Source organism: Penicillium samsonianum (genome assembly GCF_028829775.1).
Source record: "Penicillium samsonianum strain IBT 33392 chromosome Unknown utg000002l_segment0_segment0, whole genome shotgun sequence".
Taxonomy (NCBI): domain Eukaryota; kingdom Fungi; phylum Ascomycota; class Eurotiomycetes; order Eurotiales; family Aspergillaceae; genus Penicillium; species Penicillium samsonianum.
In genome coordinates this window covers 52,156-65,207 of record NW_026643260.1, presented here as the reverse complement: position 1 = coordinate 65,207, position 13,052 = coordinate 52,156, and the positions used below count along the sequence as shown (strand labels likewise).

At 44.0% G+C, this 13,052-nt stretch overlaps 5 protein-coding genes across 5 annotated transcripts; all 5 read left to right on the top strand.

Annotated features, from left to right (window-relative positions):
* Positions 1–4,817: 4,817 nt before the first annotated feature.
* Positions 4,818–5,082, top strand: N7471_001887 (uncharacterized protein; the record flags this gene model as incomplete). Its single annotated transcript, XM_057274607.1, has 2 exons — positions 4,818–4,945; positions 5,001–5,082. Coding segments are annotated over 2 exons (210 nt in total), but the record flags the coding sequence as incomplete, so codon positions are not given.
* Positions 5,083–5,122: 40 nt separating this feature from the next.
* Positions 5,123–5,364, top strand: N7471_001886 (uncharacterized protein; the record flags this gene model as incomplete). Its single annotated transcript, XM_057274606.1, has 2 exons — positions 5,123–5,208; positions 5,241–5,364. 2 exons carry the CDS (start codon positions 5,123–5,125, stop codon positions 5,362–5,364), a joined length of 210 nt encoding a protein of 69 aa, XP_057139244.1.
* A 30-nt stretch (positions 5,365–5,394) lies between these two features.
* On the top strand, positions 5,395–5,919 carry N7471_001885 (uncharacterized protein; the record flags this gene model as incomplete). Its single annotated transcript, XM_057274605.1, has 2 exons — positions 5,395–5,690; positions 5,754–5,919. The coding sequence occupies 2 exons, from the start codon at positions 5,395–5,397 to the stop codon at positions 5,917–5,919; spliced, it is 462 nt and encodes a 153-aa protein (XP_057139243.1).
* Positions 5,920–6,634: 715 nt separating this feature from the next.
* N7471_001884 (uncharacterized protein) lies at positions 6,635–7,114 on the top strand (the record flags this gene model as incomplete). The annotated part of the gene is made up of 1 exon (XM_057274604.1): positions 6,635–7,114. One exon carries the CDS (start codon positions 6,635–6,637, stop codon positions 7,112–7,114), a length of 480 nt encoding a protein of 159 aa, XP_057139242.1.
* A 4,622-nt stretch (positions 7,115–11,736) lies between these two features.
* On the top strand, positions 11,737–12,741 carry N7471_001883 (uncharacterized protein; the record flags this gene model as incomplete). Its single annotated transcript, XM_057274603.1, has 1 exon — positions 11,737–12,741. One exon carries the CDS (start codon positions 11,737–11,739, stop codon positions 12,739–12,741), a length of 1,005 nt encoding a protein of 334 aa, XP_057139241.1.
* Between the last annotated feature and the right edge of the window lie 311 nt (positions 12,742–13,052).

The window sequence follows — 13,052 nt, the reverse complement described above, 5'->3', positions numbered from 1 at the left end:
CCACCGCTCTCTGATTCGCTGGCGGACCGCCCTCTTAGCAGCTGCGGCAAGACGGATTATCGGATTATCCGCCCCGGTCGTAACTCCCATCCCCGCACCAAGAAGCGCTGCGCTTTTTGCTTCTCCATCGGCAAATTCATCGCCGTCCACACCAACGTGTGCGGGGATCCACCTGATGGTGATGTTCGTTGGATTATTGTTGACCGATCGGATGGCTTGTATGTGCTCGTATATCAGGACCAACACGTACTAGCCAGACGGTCGCTATGGGTTTTGCACTACGTGGATGGCAGCTTGGCTGTCAGAGAAGATGATCACTTCTCGAGCCTGTTGATCTTCCTCGTTTTCTTTTCTGGCTTTGGCATAAGGGATGCTGTCGCCCAAGGCCATGTCAACATTCACCGAGTTGATACCAAGAAAAATACGGCTGACGGCTTCACCAAAGCACTTGCGAAAGAGCAGTTTAAAACCTTCATTGAGCTGCTTGGAATGATCTAATTCGACAAAGAAAAATGGAGTTTTTACAGTACAAACCGGAATTGATTCTCGCTTATTTTTGATGGACTGGATCAGGATCTGTGAGGGGGATGTTGTCGGCGCAGTTACGCCGGTATACCGGAGGATTTATTAATCCTACATGTTTTCGTAATTTATGTTATGTAATCGAGGCTCCATATAAATTGTGTAGAGAGCCGATACAGAAATACAGAGAGTTGAATACCATTGATTGGACCCTACATTTTACAATACGGAATCCACCGACAGATGTTGGGTGCCTTATTCTGCCTGAGGCAGCAGCACCACATGGGACAGATCCAGATAGTAGATACCCGGTCCTTGCCAAGTAACCCCACCCCTTCGGGTGTAGGGTTACCACACCGTAATAAAAATCCCAAAAAAATCCTAACAAATACTCAAATAGCAGATACATCATCCATTGGTGGAATCCATGGAATAAAACGGGGTGCTGGGGTTGGTGTATCCTCCGTAGTTAATGGCTTCGAAATCCGCTTTTTCAACCGCCTCTCTTCTTGCACCTGCTCTTTCGATTCCCGCGCCCGGATAATTCGATTGGCATCGCCAGCAGTAAGGGGGCCCCATATGTTGATCTGGCGCTTGGTAATACGGGCATCTCGGTGGACTTTATGGCGTAAAAGGGTGGTATTGTCCTTAGCAAGCTGCGTAGCTAGCTCCGCTGAAATTCGCGCACTCCGGCATAGTAGCTTTGCTCGGTGCTGAATAGCTGTATAAAGCTCGCTATCTAGCAATTCGATATCTGCCTCCAATTTACGCGTACTCTCGTTTGTACGAGAGATTCCACGGGGTGGTGAATTGGTAATAGAGCTGGGAAAATCAACCTCTGATCCGTCGTTTTTACCAAAGATAACTAGATCATCCCCGTAATCCACGTATTTTTCAAGCGGATTAAGCACCTTTTCATAGTTAATTGGGGAAATGCCACAATTAGCAAATCCCGATTTAATTACTCGGGTGGTGAGAGCATTGCGAACAGATACAATTTCTCGAAAAGAATCCGCTTTTCGGTCCACGGATCCACCCCATTGAACAACAGCGTTGTTATTAGACTGGTAGCAATGCTTTAAAGCAAGAAAAGGCTTGCTCTCTAGCGGCTGGCAGATATGCGTCGTATGGGGTATAAAGCAATAGGGGATAATGCCATTCTCTGCTGCAAAATTGATAAATTCTGGGGTACGGTGGGATCCATGGTTATCCATCAACCAAAGGCGTTTACTACCCCGAGTAGTACGATCCTTAGTTGCTAGATGAAAAGCGCGAAGCCATTGGACTGCAGTTTGATCTGTAGTATACCCACATGGTGTAGTTACTAGGGTATAATCCTCCGGAAGGTTGGTATCTTTATACCAATTCTCCATATGGAATTTACCCTTAACTAGGAACCAAGGTGCCATCTTCCAGCCATCGGCAGCAATACATTCAATGCCGGTAGTACCCTCAGCAATACCTCCATTTGGTGAAAATAGAGTCTGGCTTTTTGAAACAACTTTTTGAGGCTTTCCTTGGCCAATTTGGAAGCCAGTTTCGTCGAAGTTAAAGATATCCCGCGGGCTTAATTTGTTGCTTTCGATATACTGGTTTAAGCGCTGGTACCAAGCAGTAAGATAACCAATATTTTCAGCCTCCATTCTCTTCTTTTCCTTTGGTTTTTGTTTCATAAAATGAAGGTTATAGGTAGGTGGGATACGTTTTAAAAACCGGTATACCCAGTTTTGTTTTTGTCAACCGGCGGAAGCGACGTGTTTTCTTCCGCATTGGCGCGTAGAATCATTGAATTAGCGCACCCTTCCACCATTCTAGCAGTTGGTGGAGAGCAAGCATCGTCTAATATAGTGATCCAGCTAATTAGGGCTTGCTCTTGATCCGGATTTAATGTCGAATTGGTAGGACGGCGCGTCGAACGAGAACCCCGACCGTGAACCCGGTTATACAACAGATTGTAAGGAACGCCGAATTCTCGCGCCAACGGGGCTATTTTTGGTTTTTTTCGAGCATACCATGCAGAGAGAGCATTTGCAAGGGTATTCTCCAAATCTGGGCTTTTTTCCGGCATGTTGGTAGGATGTAAAATGGTAGTAAAAATGGTGGGTGGTGTAAAATTTACATTGAGCAAGAGTTTACATTACGGTGTGGTAACCCTACACCCGAAGGGGGTGGGGTTACTTGGCAAGGACCGGGTAGTAGCTAGATAGCTCTCTCTCTCTCTCTCTCTTTTCTTCCTGTCCGTCCCTTTTGCTCCCAGGTGAATCTACTGTACTGTTTCTCCATATCTGGATCTCCACTCCGTAGATTCTCCATCAACACTTTCATACCCTGAAAATCTTTCTAGTGCGAGGTGTGGCACTTCTTTCTAGACAATTAAGATTAAATCTTCGTGAATACGGAGCAGCTGCTCCACAAGCGTTCGTGTTCCAGGACTGATTTCATTTCATTTGATTTCCTGTGTGTAATTAAGTGGCTGAGCGCTTAGGACTCTCACGTCCGTGTGACATTTTCCGAGTATCAATGAGCTCCCGTAGTGCTGTGTTGTTTGAAAAAAGCTTCTTCGTGCAATCGCTCGCATCTGGCTTAGGAGAGAGAAACCCCCAAACGCTCCTACAACATAAGAATATGAGGTCTGTTCTTGACAGCTCCACGGTAGAATCCCCGACCTTACGCTGTGCTGGACCCTCAAAATGAGGGCCTGCAAAAAGAAGTCCTGTGCATGTCACTGGAGAGCAGTGAGGTCGAGTAAGGGTAAGTTTGTCTCGAACATGGCTTCGTGTTTGTTGTTGTCTCCGCTGTTCCCACGTGAGTAGCTATATCACTGCTTTTGTGTTCTAGGCGGGCGATGAATATACTTGAGCGGCCGTAGATCAGATGCCCATCACTTCTGCGCTTTCAGTAATTATTGTGTTTTGGGACTAGATTACTGGCTTTATCTGGGAGTGACTTTTATTGGCACACGTTCACATGGGCTTGAGCAGGCAACAAGGGAGTCGCACCGGTCAGGTTGCCACGTCGGATCCAGCAGTTCTTGAAATTACGCTTCAATATATCACTGCGACAAAAGGTCTTTTGCACAGAATACAATAGTACGAGCGCCGCAGGTGAAGGGTATGGGCCCGCAAGCCACGACCTGGGGAGAACTTGTTTGAATCCGACACAGAAAAGGTGACATCGACTGCAAACTCCTGGCACAAGCCACTATGCATTGCATGGTTGATAGCGAAGGAAATTACCTTGTTGAATCATGCACCGCTGTGCTACTCCTATTTACAGTTCAACACAGCCCTAGATCGGAGTTTAGTAGATTATACATTATCCATCCTTCGGGAATAAATCAATATCTGAATAGGAAGTTCGCCAGGTCACCAGGTCACCAGGTCGTGGTAATTACTGGTAAGGATTTACTAGTAATTTCTAGTAGGGTATAGGGGTTACCATAACCTGGTGACCTGGTGAGGTAAAATTCCAAAATTTGGTTTGACCTGGCCAGGTCACCAGGTCATCCTTGAGGTTGTTACTAGTGGCCACGTCTAAAATCCTCTAGTAACGACCACGCCACTAGTAGTAACTAGTAAATTTTAGAATGATACTTTTATTTTTTGACCTGGTGACCTCGTCAACCCGCCTAATATCACAAAAAGGTATATTGAAATAGTTACTAGTCATTACCACTAATATAAACTCAATTGGGTATAATATTTATTTCTACTATGCACCACTAGCCCTTACTAGTAATCACTAGCTAAAGGTTTTTACACTTTGTATATCGTAGAAATAAAATCCACTATAAATTTACAACTAGAATATGAGGACCTGTGGGATTGACGCCGAAAATGACCGCTTTTGAGGCCAGAAACGGCTGCCTTTCCACCCGTAACTTTGGGACGTCCAGCCGCCCCTTGACCGCCCACTGCCCTATAACACCACTATTATGCACCCGCCCAGCAATGTTAGTCATCCTCCGGTCCTGATGTTGACGCTCGACTTAGACGGCTTTTCCCCTCGTTTCCACTGGCGACCAAAACGACGCCGAAAATGGCTCCCTTTCAGCTGAATTCAAGTCCCCTCCCTTTTCGCCCGGTCCATTTGAGCGCCTATAAGATGCTTCGCCTTCCCTCCTCTCCGGTGTCCTTACACCTCCTATCCTCCCATCCTCGTTGCCCACGCCTCGAGACGACCTCGACTTTATCGTTTCCTATAACACGAATTTTCCACCCTGGTCTTTGTACTTGACCTCCTCTATGGCACCTACGTCTATAAATCCGGCTCAAACTGATGAGCACCAATACTAGACCGATCCCATTCTTTGCGAGGAAACTCGAGCCAGACTAGAACATTTTCGTAGTCTTGGATGGCTCCCTCCAAACTTTAAGCCAAAGACCTTAGAAGGCATCGCTATCGTCGAACGTTATTGGCGAAAGTGAGTGCTCACTTGGTCGGGAAAAGTCTTGTGACTAAGAATAACACGGGAATAGATATTGTATTCAATCGAACGAGGATTATATGGACTTTCTTCTTCTAGAGGATCCGACGATCTACATGAACTTTTTTGATTAGATGTTCAAAACATCACGAAAGAAACTGCTTCAGTCATATAATGAATACTAGCGACGCCTTTGTCAATACTTCGAGTTATTCGCCCGTCGCCGCGTCGGTGAGGATGCCCGTCAATAGATACGACGAGTAAGTTATATCCTATATGTTCCTAAATAGAGTATGCTTACCTTAGAAAAGTTTCTCGCAGGTGTATTCCCAGCCGAGCGCAAAATTCCCCGACGAACAAAGGACAAAAATACTCTAGATATGGATGCTTTTAGTGTGATTTACCGGCATCACTAGGTCCATTCGAGATTCTTTCGTCACGGGAGCATGATTATTCAATTTGCTACAGTCCAACTCTGGTCCGCCATTATAGGCACGCGACCTGGCGTCTTACTTCCTCAAGACACCTCGTCGTCTGGCAATCCAGTTTTAGGCAAACGCAAACGGGATGACACCTTCCAGAGTGATCTTCCAAAGCACATTTCCTTAAAAGATCTTCCGGACTCGGTCTGCTATCGCGATATCGAACTTTTCTACCTAAAAGACCTTCAAAGTAAACGTGATATCCTCTATGCCATCATCGAGTTTCGTAATCTTAAAGGTCGACCGGAAGGCGCTGATAGGTAAGCTGAAATTTTGATTCGAATTTCTCATAAACCAACTTCGATACTAATCCTTACCAATAGAACCAAATTCTTTATATACGGCGATTATCAACTGGCATATTGCCCGATAGCTCAGATCATTACGTTCGCTTTCCGCGATAGAGCTTTTGCCAATGCCGACCTCACACCAGAGCTTATTTGGCGGCTACGAGTTCTAAAAGGCAGTTCATCTCTTCCCCTCCGGTAGAAGCCCAAGGTTCTTAATATGCCTCTCCTTCGACGTCTGAACGCACTCCATACGGCTACGGACTCGATGGGTCTTTGCCAATGACCTATGATTCAAGTCGGCAGGCGCTTAAGGAGTTAGGTCGAGATGCTAGATTCGAAGACGATATTGGGCATTACAATTTCCGCCGCTAGACGGCAAATGAAGTCAACAGTATATAACTTACTAAACGCGATATGATAGATTCATTTTCGCTATAATAGATAGGATCTCTCGCAACGGAGCTGACTATCTACTCGCAGAAAATTTTACCAGCCAGGAGCGACAAAGGGTGCTCGGTCAGTCTAGTGACGCGGTTTTTAAAAAGCATTACCAATCACAATTTATTACGCGCGACGTTTAGCATATCGTTCTTCTTCGGCCCTCCCAAGAAGGTCTGGTACGCTTCCCTGGGAGCATGCTTAGGAAGAGAGATTTATCGGCACCGTCTGATCTTACCGAAGCTCATAAACGTGCTATTTGCCAAAACCCTAAAATTCTGCAACTAAGACGCGAGAAAAGAGAGCTTATGGCGGAGATGCGGTCTGTGGCTGGCACAATCAAGAACGCCCGTGACACCTTTCCACGCGTCTTTCAAAGGCATAAGACCGTCAAAAAAGACCTAGCCAAACTTCGGAAAACATTAGCGATCGAAACTCGCGAGACAGCCAGAAAGGACCATTTTAATAATGCCCCTATGCTTGAAGTTAACAGACAGATCAAGCAAATACTTCTCGGCGAATCTGATATTAAGGAACGCGATGCTAATAGTTCCACTGAAGAAGACTGGGAGCTCCCTATCCCGGACTACGTATTTCCTAAACGAGCTCGGCTTATAGAGAACTTTTACGGTCCTAACGCAGAAGATTTTCATAAGGACAAATTACTTGCTCGACGCATCCAGGTTACCAAGGATATGGTTACGCTTCTACTACTTTACGAGCCGAGCAGACGAGGCAACCGTGTTAATTGGGATCTCGATAAAGAGGAAAACATACCTATTGAACAGCCCGAGCAACTAGCGTTTGATAATAATACACAAATATGTCCAACAGATATTTGTATCATCTGCTTCGGTGAATCTCGTCGCTCGGCGTCGAACCCTCCTCCGCATAAATTTCCTTCCAAGCGACGCGGACTCACTTCGTCGTCATCTCACCGAAAGGCCACAGGTTAGCCACGGTGACGGTTCTTCTAGAGAAACCTCTATAGAATCAGAGAATCGGCAAGGCACTAAGACTCCCGCTTCCTCTATCGATTTTGATAGGGTGCTGATATATGTACCCCCCCCCTTAGATGCTTGTACCCCCCCTTTGGATGATCGTACCCCCCCCCCTGTCGGCGCAGTAACACCGGCATACCGGAGGATTTATTAATCCTATGTGTTTTCGTAATTTATGTTATGTAATCGAGGCTCCATATAAATTGTGTAGAGAGCCGATACAGAATTACAGAGAGTTGAATACCATTGATTGGACCCTACATTTTACAATACCGAATCCACCGACACCCCCCCCTGCCTAGAGAATCAGGCATTGATACTACCGCCTTCCCGATCGGGTGCGACACTGAATTCTGCCATACATTTCTGCCATATATTCTGCCACCACTATATAATTCTGGTTTATATAGTAAAAAACCCGACATTTTAATAAGAAAAAATCGTATATTCTGCCTGATTCCTACCTTGAAAATCTATATATTGATTATCCTGCTTATATACCCCCCTCGCGCGCGTTTTCCTCTACGTCCACGCCCTCGACCACGCCCTACTTTAGCACTACTAGTTCCACCACTGCTAGTTTTACCACTACTAGTTCCACTATTGCCAGTTCCGCGTCCACGTCCCTATCCACGTCCACGTCCCCGTCCACGTTCCTATGAAAGCATATTCTTAGCATAATAGTGTATAATAGTGTATACTATAATAGTATAGTATATTTCTATTATGGTAGGAAGGAGATCATATATAAATTACTGGCTCTATCTAGGAAGAACCCTAGATATCCTACATATAGTAAAAAACTATATTATGACTTCCTTTCTAATACCATAGACAATGAGATAATACAGATATCATAGATTATCTCATACTGAGGTAATAAAGATATCATAGATTATCTCATCATTTGCCTCCTAATGAACTATATAAGAAGCAAAGACTCCTATATATAACAATAATCAATCTTACCATCGCCATCTGAGTTACCTATTTAAGATAAGTATAACCAAATACATATTTATATATATATTATATAAGACATTATATAATATATATAGCTTATCTAATACTACTTCCCTATAAAATATTATAACCTACCATTAGGCTATAATATATTATCTGCTAAATTGCTTACACATATATTCGAATGCTAATAGTTCTCGCCGGGTGGATCGATCCTAGGTGAGGGGATCTAGCGAAAAGAGGATATCCTAGGTGTTTTGCTAGGTGGCGCTTTGCTAGGTGGTTGACTTAGTGATAAAGTTTCTCGCTCCTTATGGACGTCCCTATCGTCGAACTTAGAGAGGATCTTGAAGTAGAAGTAGGGGGTTGATTAGTGGAGCAGATACACTATATAAATGCTAATGTTAGTGGAATAGCTTAGGTTTAAAACTCTTTTTTTCTTCTTCGTATTGCTTGATAAGATGGATATATGGGATCCCGGCTGTTTCCTTTAAGTTATAGTTGTAAACCGTGGGAATCGGCTACTTATCTTCCCCCCCTAGGGAAGATATCTTTCGTAAATGTCCTTTATATATTAAATTGCTTTAAAAGACACTCGTCTAATAAGCAACTTATAGAGCGGAGAAAAGATTTTTGGCCTTCGAATCTTATTATTTTTAATCTTATTAGTGATCTTTACAAATTAAAGCTTAATAACGCGCTCGAAATTCCGGAGAATAACTAGTAAGTTATTATTAGACACCTAGAGATCCTGTTTAAGTAGCTAGTGAGCTCCCTCTACATAAGAAGTCGCGATCTCTAAGAGATGAAGGTATTAAGCGGTATAGTAATAGAGAAAGTACTCTATATAGTTATTAAGCCACTCCTTTTGAATATAGTTAACTAACGGCTAGAAGATTAGATCGTTATACTACTCTTTAAAGTTTTCCTACTACTAGTTTATAACCTTAAGGGAAGTGGCGTATATAACACGGTTCTAGCGCTTAAGCATTTTCTTCTAGGCCTTGTTAGCCTTTAGGTGAGCTCCCTCTCTTACTAAGCCTTTGTTTAACGCTAGGTGGTAGTTAACTAGGTGGTAGTTAACTAGGTGGCGGTTAACTAGGTGGTAGTTAACTCGGTGGTAGTTAACTCCCTCCGGGCCTTTGCGATCTAATCTCGAAGAATTAGACGGGCCTTTTTTAAGATATTTATATTGATATGCCAGATATAAATGATATTCTTTATCTTAGGAAACGTAACCTCGATAGCTTTTATTAGTGCTTCTTCTTTATCTGTGAGAATTGTATAGGGGGATTCTAGGCTAATAGATTCGTATGCTTTAGTAAGGTAGTTAAGGATAACTTCGTACGTGTCCTATTTCTCGTCCTTTATAAATGCAAACCTAAGATAGAAGCTCGAACCAGTCGCTAAAAAGCCGATAATATTAAGGAGAGGTAGGCTATAACGATTCGTCTTATACGTATAATCTATCGAAATGACCTAAGGATTCGACTTTAGCATTACAACACTAGATTTGTGTATATAAAATAAAGTAGTAATATGGCTCTAATCATTAACTTCGTACTTGAAAATCTATTCTCCGTCCTTCGGAAGCTCTATAAGTAGCGCCTAAAGGGGGGTTCGACTAGTAAGGAATTCTATATTAATCTTCTTCCGAAAATTATAGATATCACGGGGTATAAGAGACATATCCTAATCCTTTCGAAGCCCTATAAGGATTTAACGGGTTAGGATTCCTCTGCTTTTATATAGTATCTACGTTCTTTATAAGGTCGTTATAGCGGTAAATAGGGTGAGTTAAGGGAGGGGAGGGACTATGGTTATACGAAGAATTCTCGACTATAAAATTCTAATCCTAGTGTTATACTAAAGACGAAGCGAGACCGCGAATAGGCATATATTAGCGAGTGTTATAGTGTTCCGTATACGGTTCGTATTAGGAATAGATAGATTCGTATCGGTATTAGAAAGATTCGTATTAGGAATAGAAAGATTCGTATTAGGAATAGAAAGATTCGTATTAGGAATAGAAAGATTCGTATCGGCATTAGGTGGCGTTCGCTATCGGTTATAGGAGAGCCGAATTGTCTTCTTAACCCCCTTCTTCGTTCTTTTCGAGCGTCGTTATATTAGTGTATAACCATATAGATGGCTATGGTTATTCACTATAGCAATTGCGGCCTTAGGTGTGCTATATAACTAGTCGAGAGGGGGAAGCGGGATAGCGGAGGGGGTCTTAGTGTTTAGTATAGCGGGAGAGAGAGCTTCGGTGCTTAGTATAGCCGGTAGGGATTTAGGGACGATCTCTAGGTCGGAATCTAGATCCGATTCCAGATAATTAAGGCCTAAGGAGGCTATATTAACGATAGTAAAGATAAATTTGATAGAATTTAACGAAGATAGTGATAAAGAAATGGGTAGTAAGAAAGCAAGTTAATATATATAAACTAGAGTTGGAGTATCAATTTGTTTGATCCTATCTAGATATATGTACGGAGTGTTATATGACAAAAGTGACTTAATTTTGTTAGTGGTTTATATATAAATTGTAGGTATATCCCGTCTTACTCTAATTGTATGTTTGACATAAAGGCGGTATACAAAATGGGAAGGCGGTGTGGCCAGCGGTATAGAGAAGCAGGTATGAATTTAGTGTCGCACCCGATCGGGAAGGCGGTAGTCCTAATGCCTGATTCTCCAGGCAGGGGGGGGTACGATCATCTAAAGGGGGGTACAAGCATCTAAAGGGGGGTACAAGCATCTAAAGGGGGGTACAAGCATCTAAGGGGGGGGTACATATATCAGCACCCTTTTGATATGACAAATATTGATCCTCGATTGATGAGACCCGGCCTTATCACCGTCGTGAAGCCATCAACCTTCCCGTCAAGAACTGATAATTCTGCCTCCTCTCCTGAATGCCTAGTGGCGAGCACTAACTCAAATTTGGCGGAGATTTCTGCACGGCGAGTCACGAGGGGAATAGCAAAGGCGGCAAATATAGAACCTGGCCCTAAGCTAGAAACCTCATCACAGCATGCGACGCGCTCGTCCCAAACGATTCGGCGTCCAGAAGAGCAGCCTGAGGGGCAGCAGAGGGGTAAAGGACGACAAGGCAAAACGAAGGCGTCCACTATCAAATATACGCCACGTCGGTCAAAGCGATTACGAGCTCAGTGATTTGTAGCCTTAGGAATGATTCTTTTTATTTATATATTTAGGTACAATTCAGAACGTCTTAATAGATTTTAGATGGCTCGAATACTATTCTCATGAGACTTCGGGAGGACCTCAAAGTAACTCGGGAAAAAGTGGCCCAGTGGCTGAGATGCTGAAAGCGGATAAAGAAAACCTAGAACTTGAAAAACTGTAGCGTCTTTTTCTTAGCCTCAAGATATGAGCTGTCTCTGGCGCTAGAATTTGCGACCTTGCGAGTTCTGAAACCGTCGAGGGCGCTAGTTGGAGGTCGGGTGGCCAGCCAGGTCTTGAGACCCCGGTCTCTGAACCCGTTGGATCCCTGATATCGGGCTCTCTGCCTTCAGTTTGGAATCACTAAACCCAAGTAGTTGGCCTCAGGCTGCTAGTCTTCAGTTCCTGGTAGCAAATCGCTGTGTATGGCAACATGGGCTATAGTCTCGGCTTCCACTGCTCTGACAAAAAGTTACATTGGCCTTCTCCTTGTCCGATTCTTTTTAGGCGTCACCAAGGCGCCATTCTATCCAGGCGCATTATTTCTCCTGTCTGTTTTCTACACGCGCAAGGAGATCGCTCTCCGTATCTCCATCCTATATACTGGCAATATTGTCGCCACTGCTGTGGCTGGTCTAATTGCAGCTGCAACTTTTGCGACTCTGGACCAACATATGCATCTCAAAGGATGGCAGTGGCTTTTCATCATCGAGGGTGCAGTTACATTTGGTATTGCAGGTCTTGGCATCTTCATGCTGCCCAATCACCCACTCACAACATGGTGGCTGACTCCGGAAGAGCGCCAACTTGCCCACGACCGGATTCAAAGGGACACCGTCAACAGCGAGGAGTCTAAGGGCGATCTCGCCGGCTTGAAGCAAGCCATGGCCGACCCCCGCGTCTACCTGTTGGCTTTCATGCAGAATATGCACCTAAGTGCCTGTGGTTTCAACAACTTCTTTCCCACTGTCGTTGGAAGTCTCGGCTTTAGCAGCACAATAACCTTGGTTTTGACATGCCCTCCATATGTGTTCTCCGGCATCTGCTGCATCATCGTTGGTATCACCTCTGGTCGGTACAATGAGCGGACATGGCACATTACATTGGCAATGGGTGTCGCCGTGATAGGATTTATCATATCCTGCGTGACATTGAATATCGGTGCAAGATATGTGGCTTGCTTCCTCTTTGCCAGTGGTGCATACGCTGTCAATTCAGTCATTTTGGGCTGGGTCTCTGCTACACTAGGCCAGACGCCAGAGAAGAAAGCCGCTTCTATTGGCTTTATCAGCGTTGTGGCTAACGCATCTTATATTTATACGGCCTACCTCTACCCAAAAAGTGATGGTCCTCGTTACTTGACTGGAATGTCGGCGAACACGGCTTTTGGAATTGCAACTATTGGGAGTGCTTGGGCTTTGAGGTGGTAAATAAGAAAATTAGCAGGGGTGCTCTGCCTAATGCGGGTGATGTTCTTTATGCCTATTGAGAGATTACCGAGAATGATCGAATCCCGTGTTTTTATGTCAGTATTGAATAGGAAACATGCCTTTGTTCCACGATTGATGTTACCTTACGGCGATATTTAGCTTTGGGCTGACCTAGGAATCCTTTGAAAAACTGCCTGTCTTGAAAGCAATAATTGCACCATATACTTATCCTTAAGTCAAAGAATCATAATCCAATTCCATCAGTGACTGCCGTACAAAGACTTAACATAGCTATTCCATAGCCTCAAATG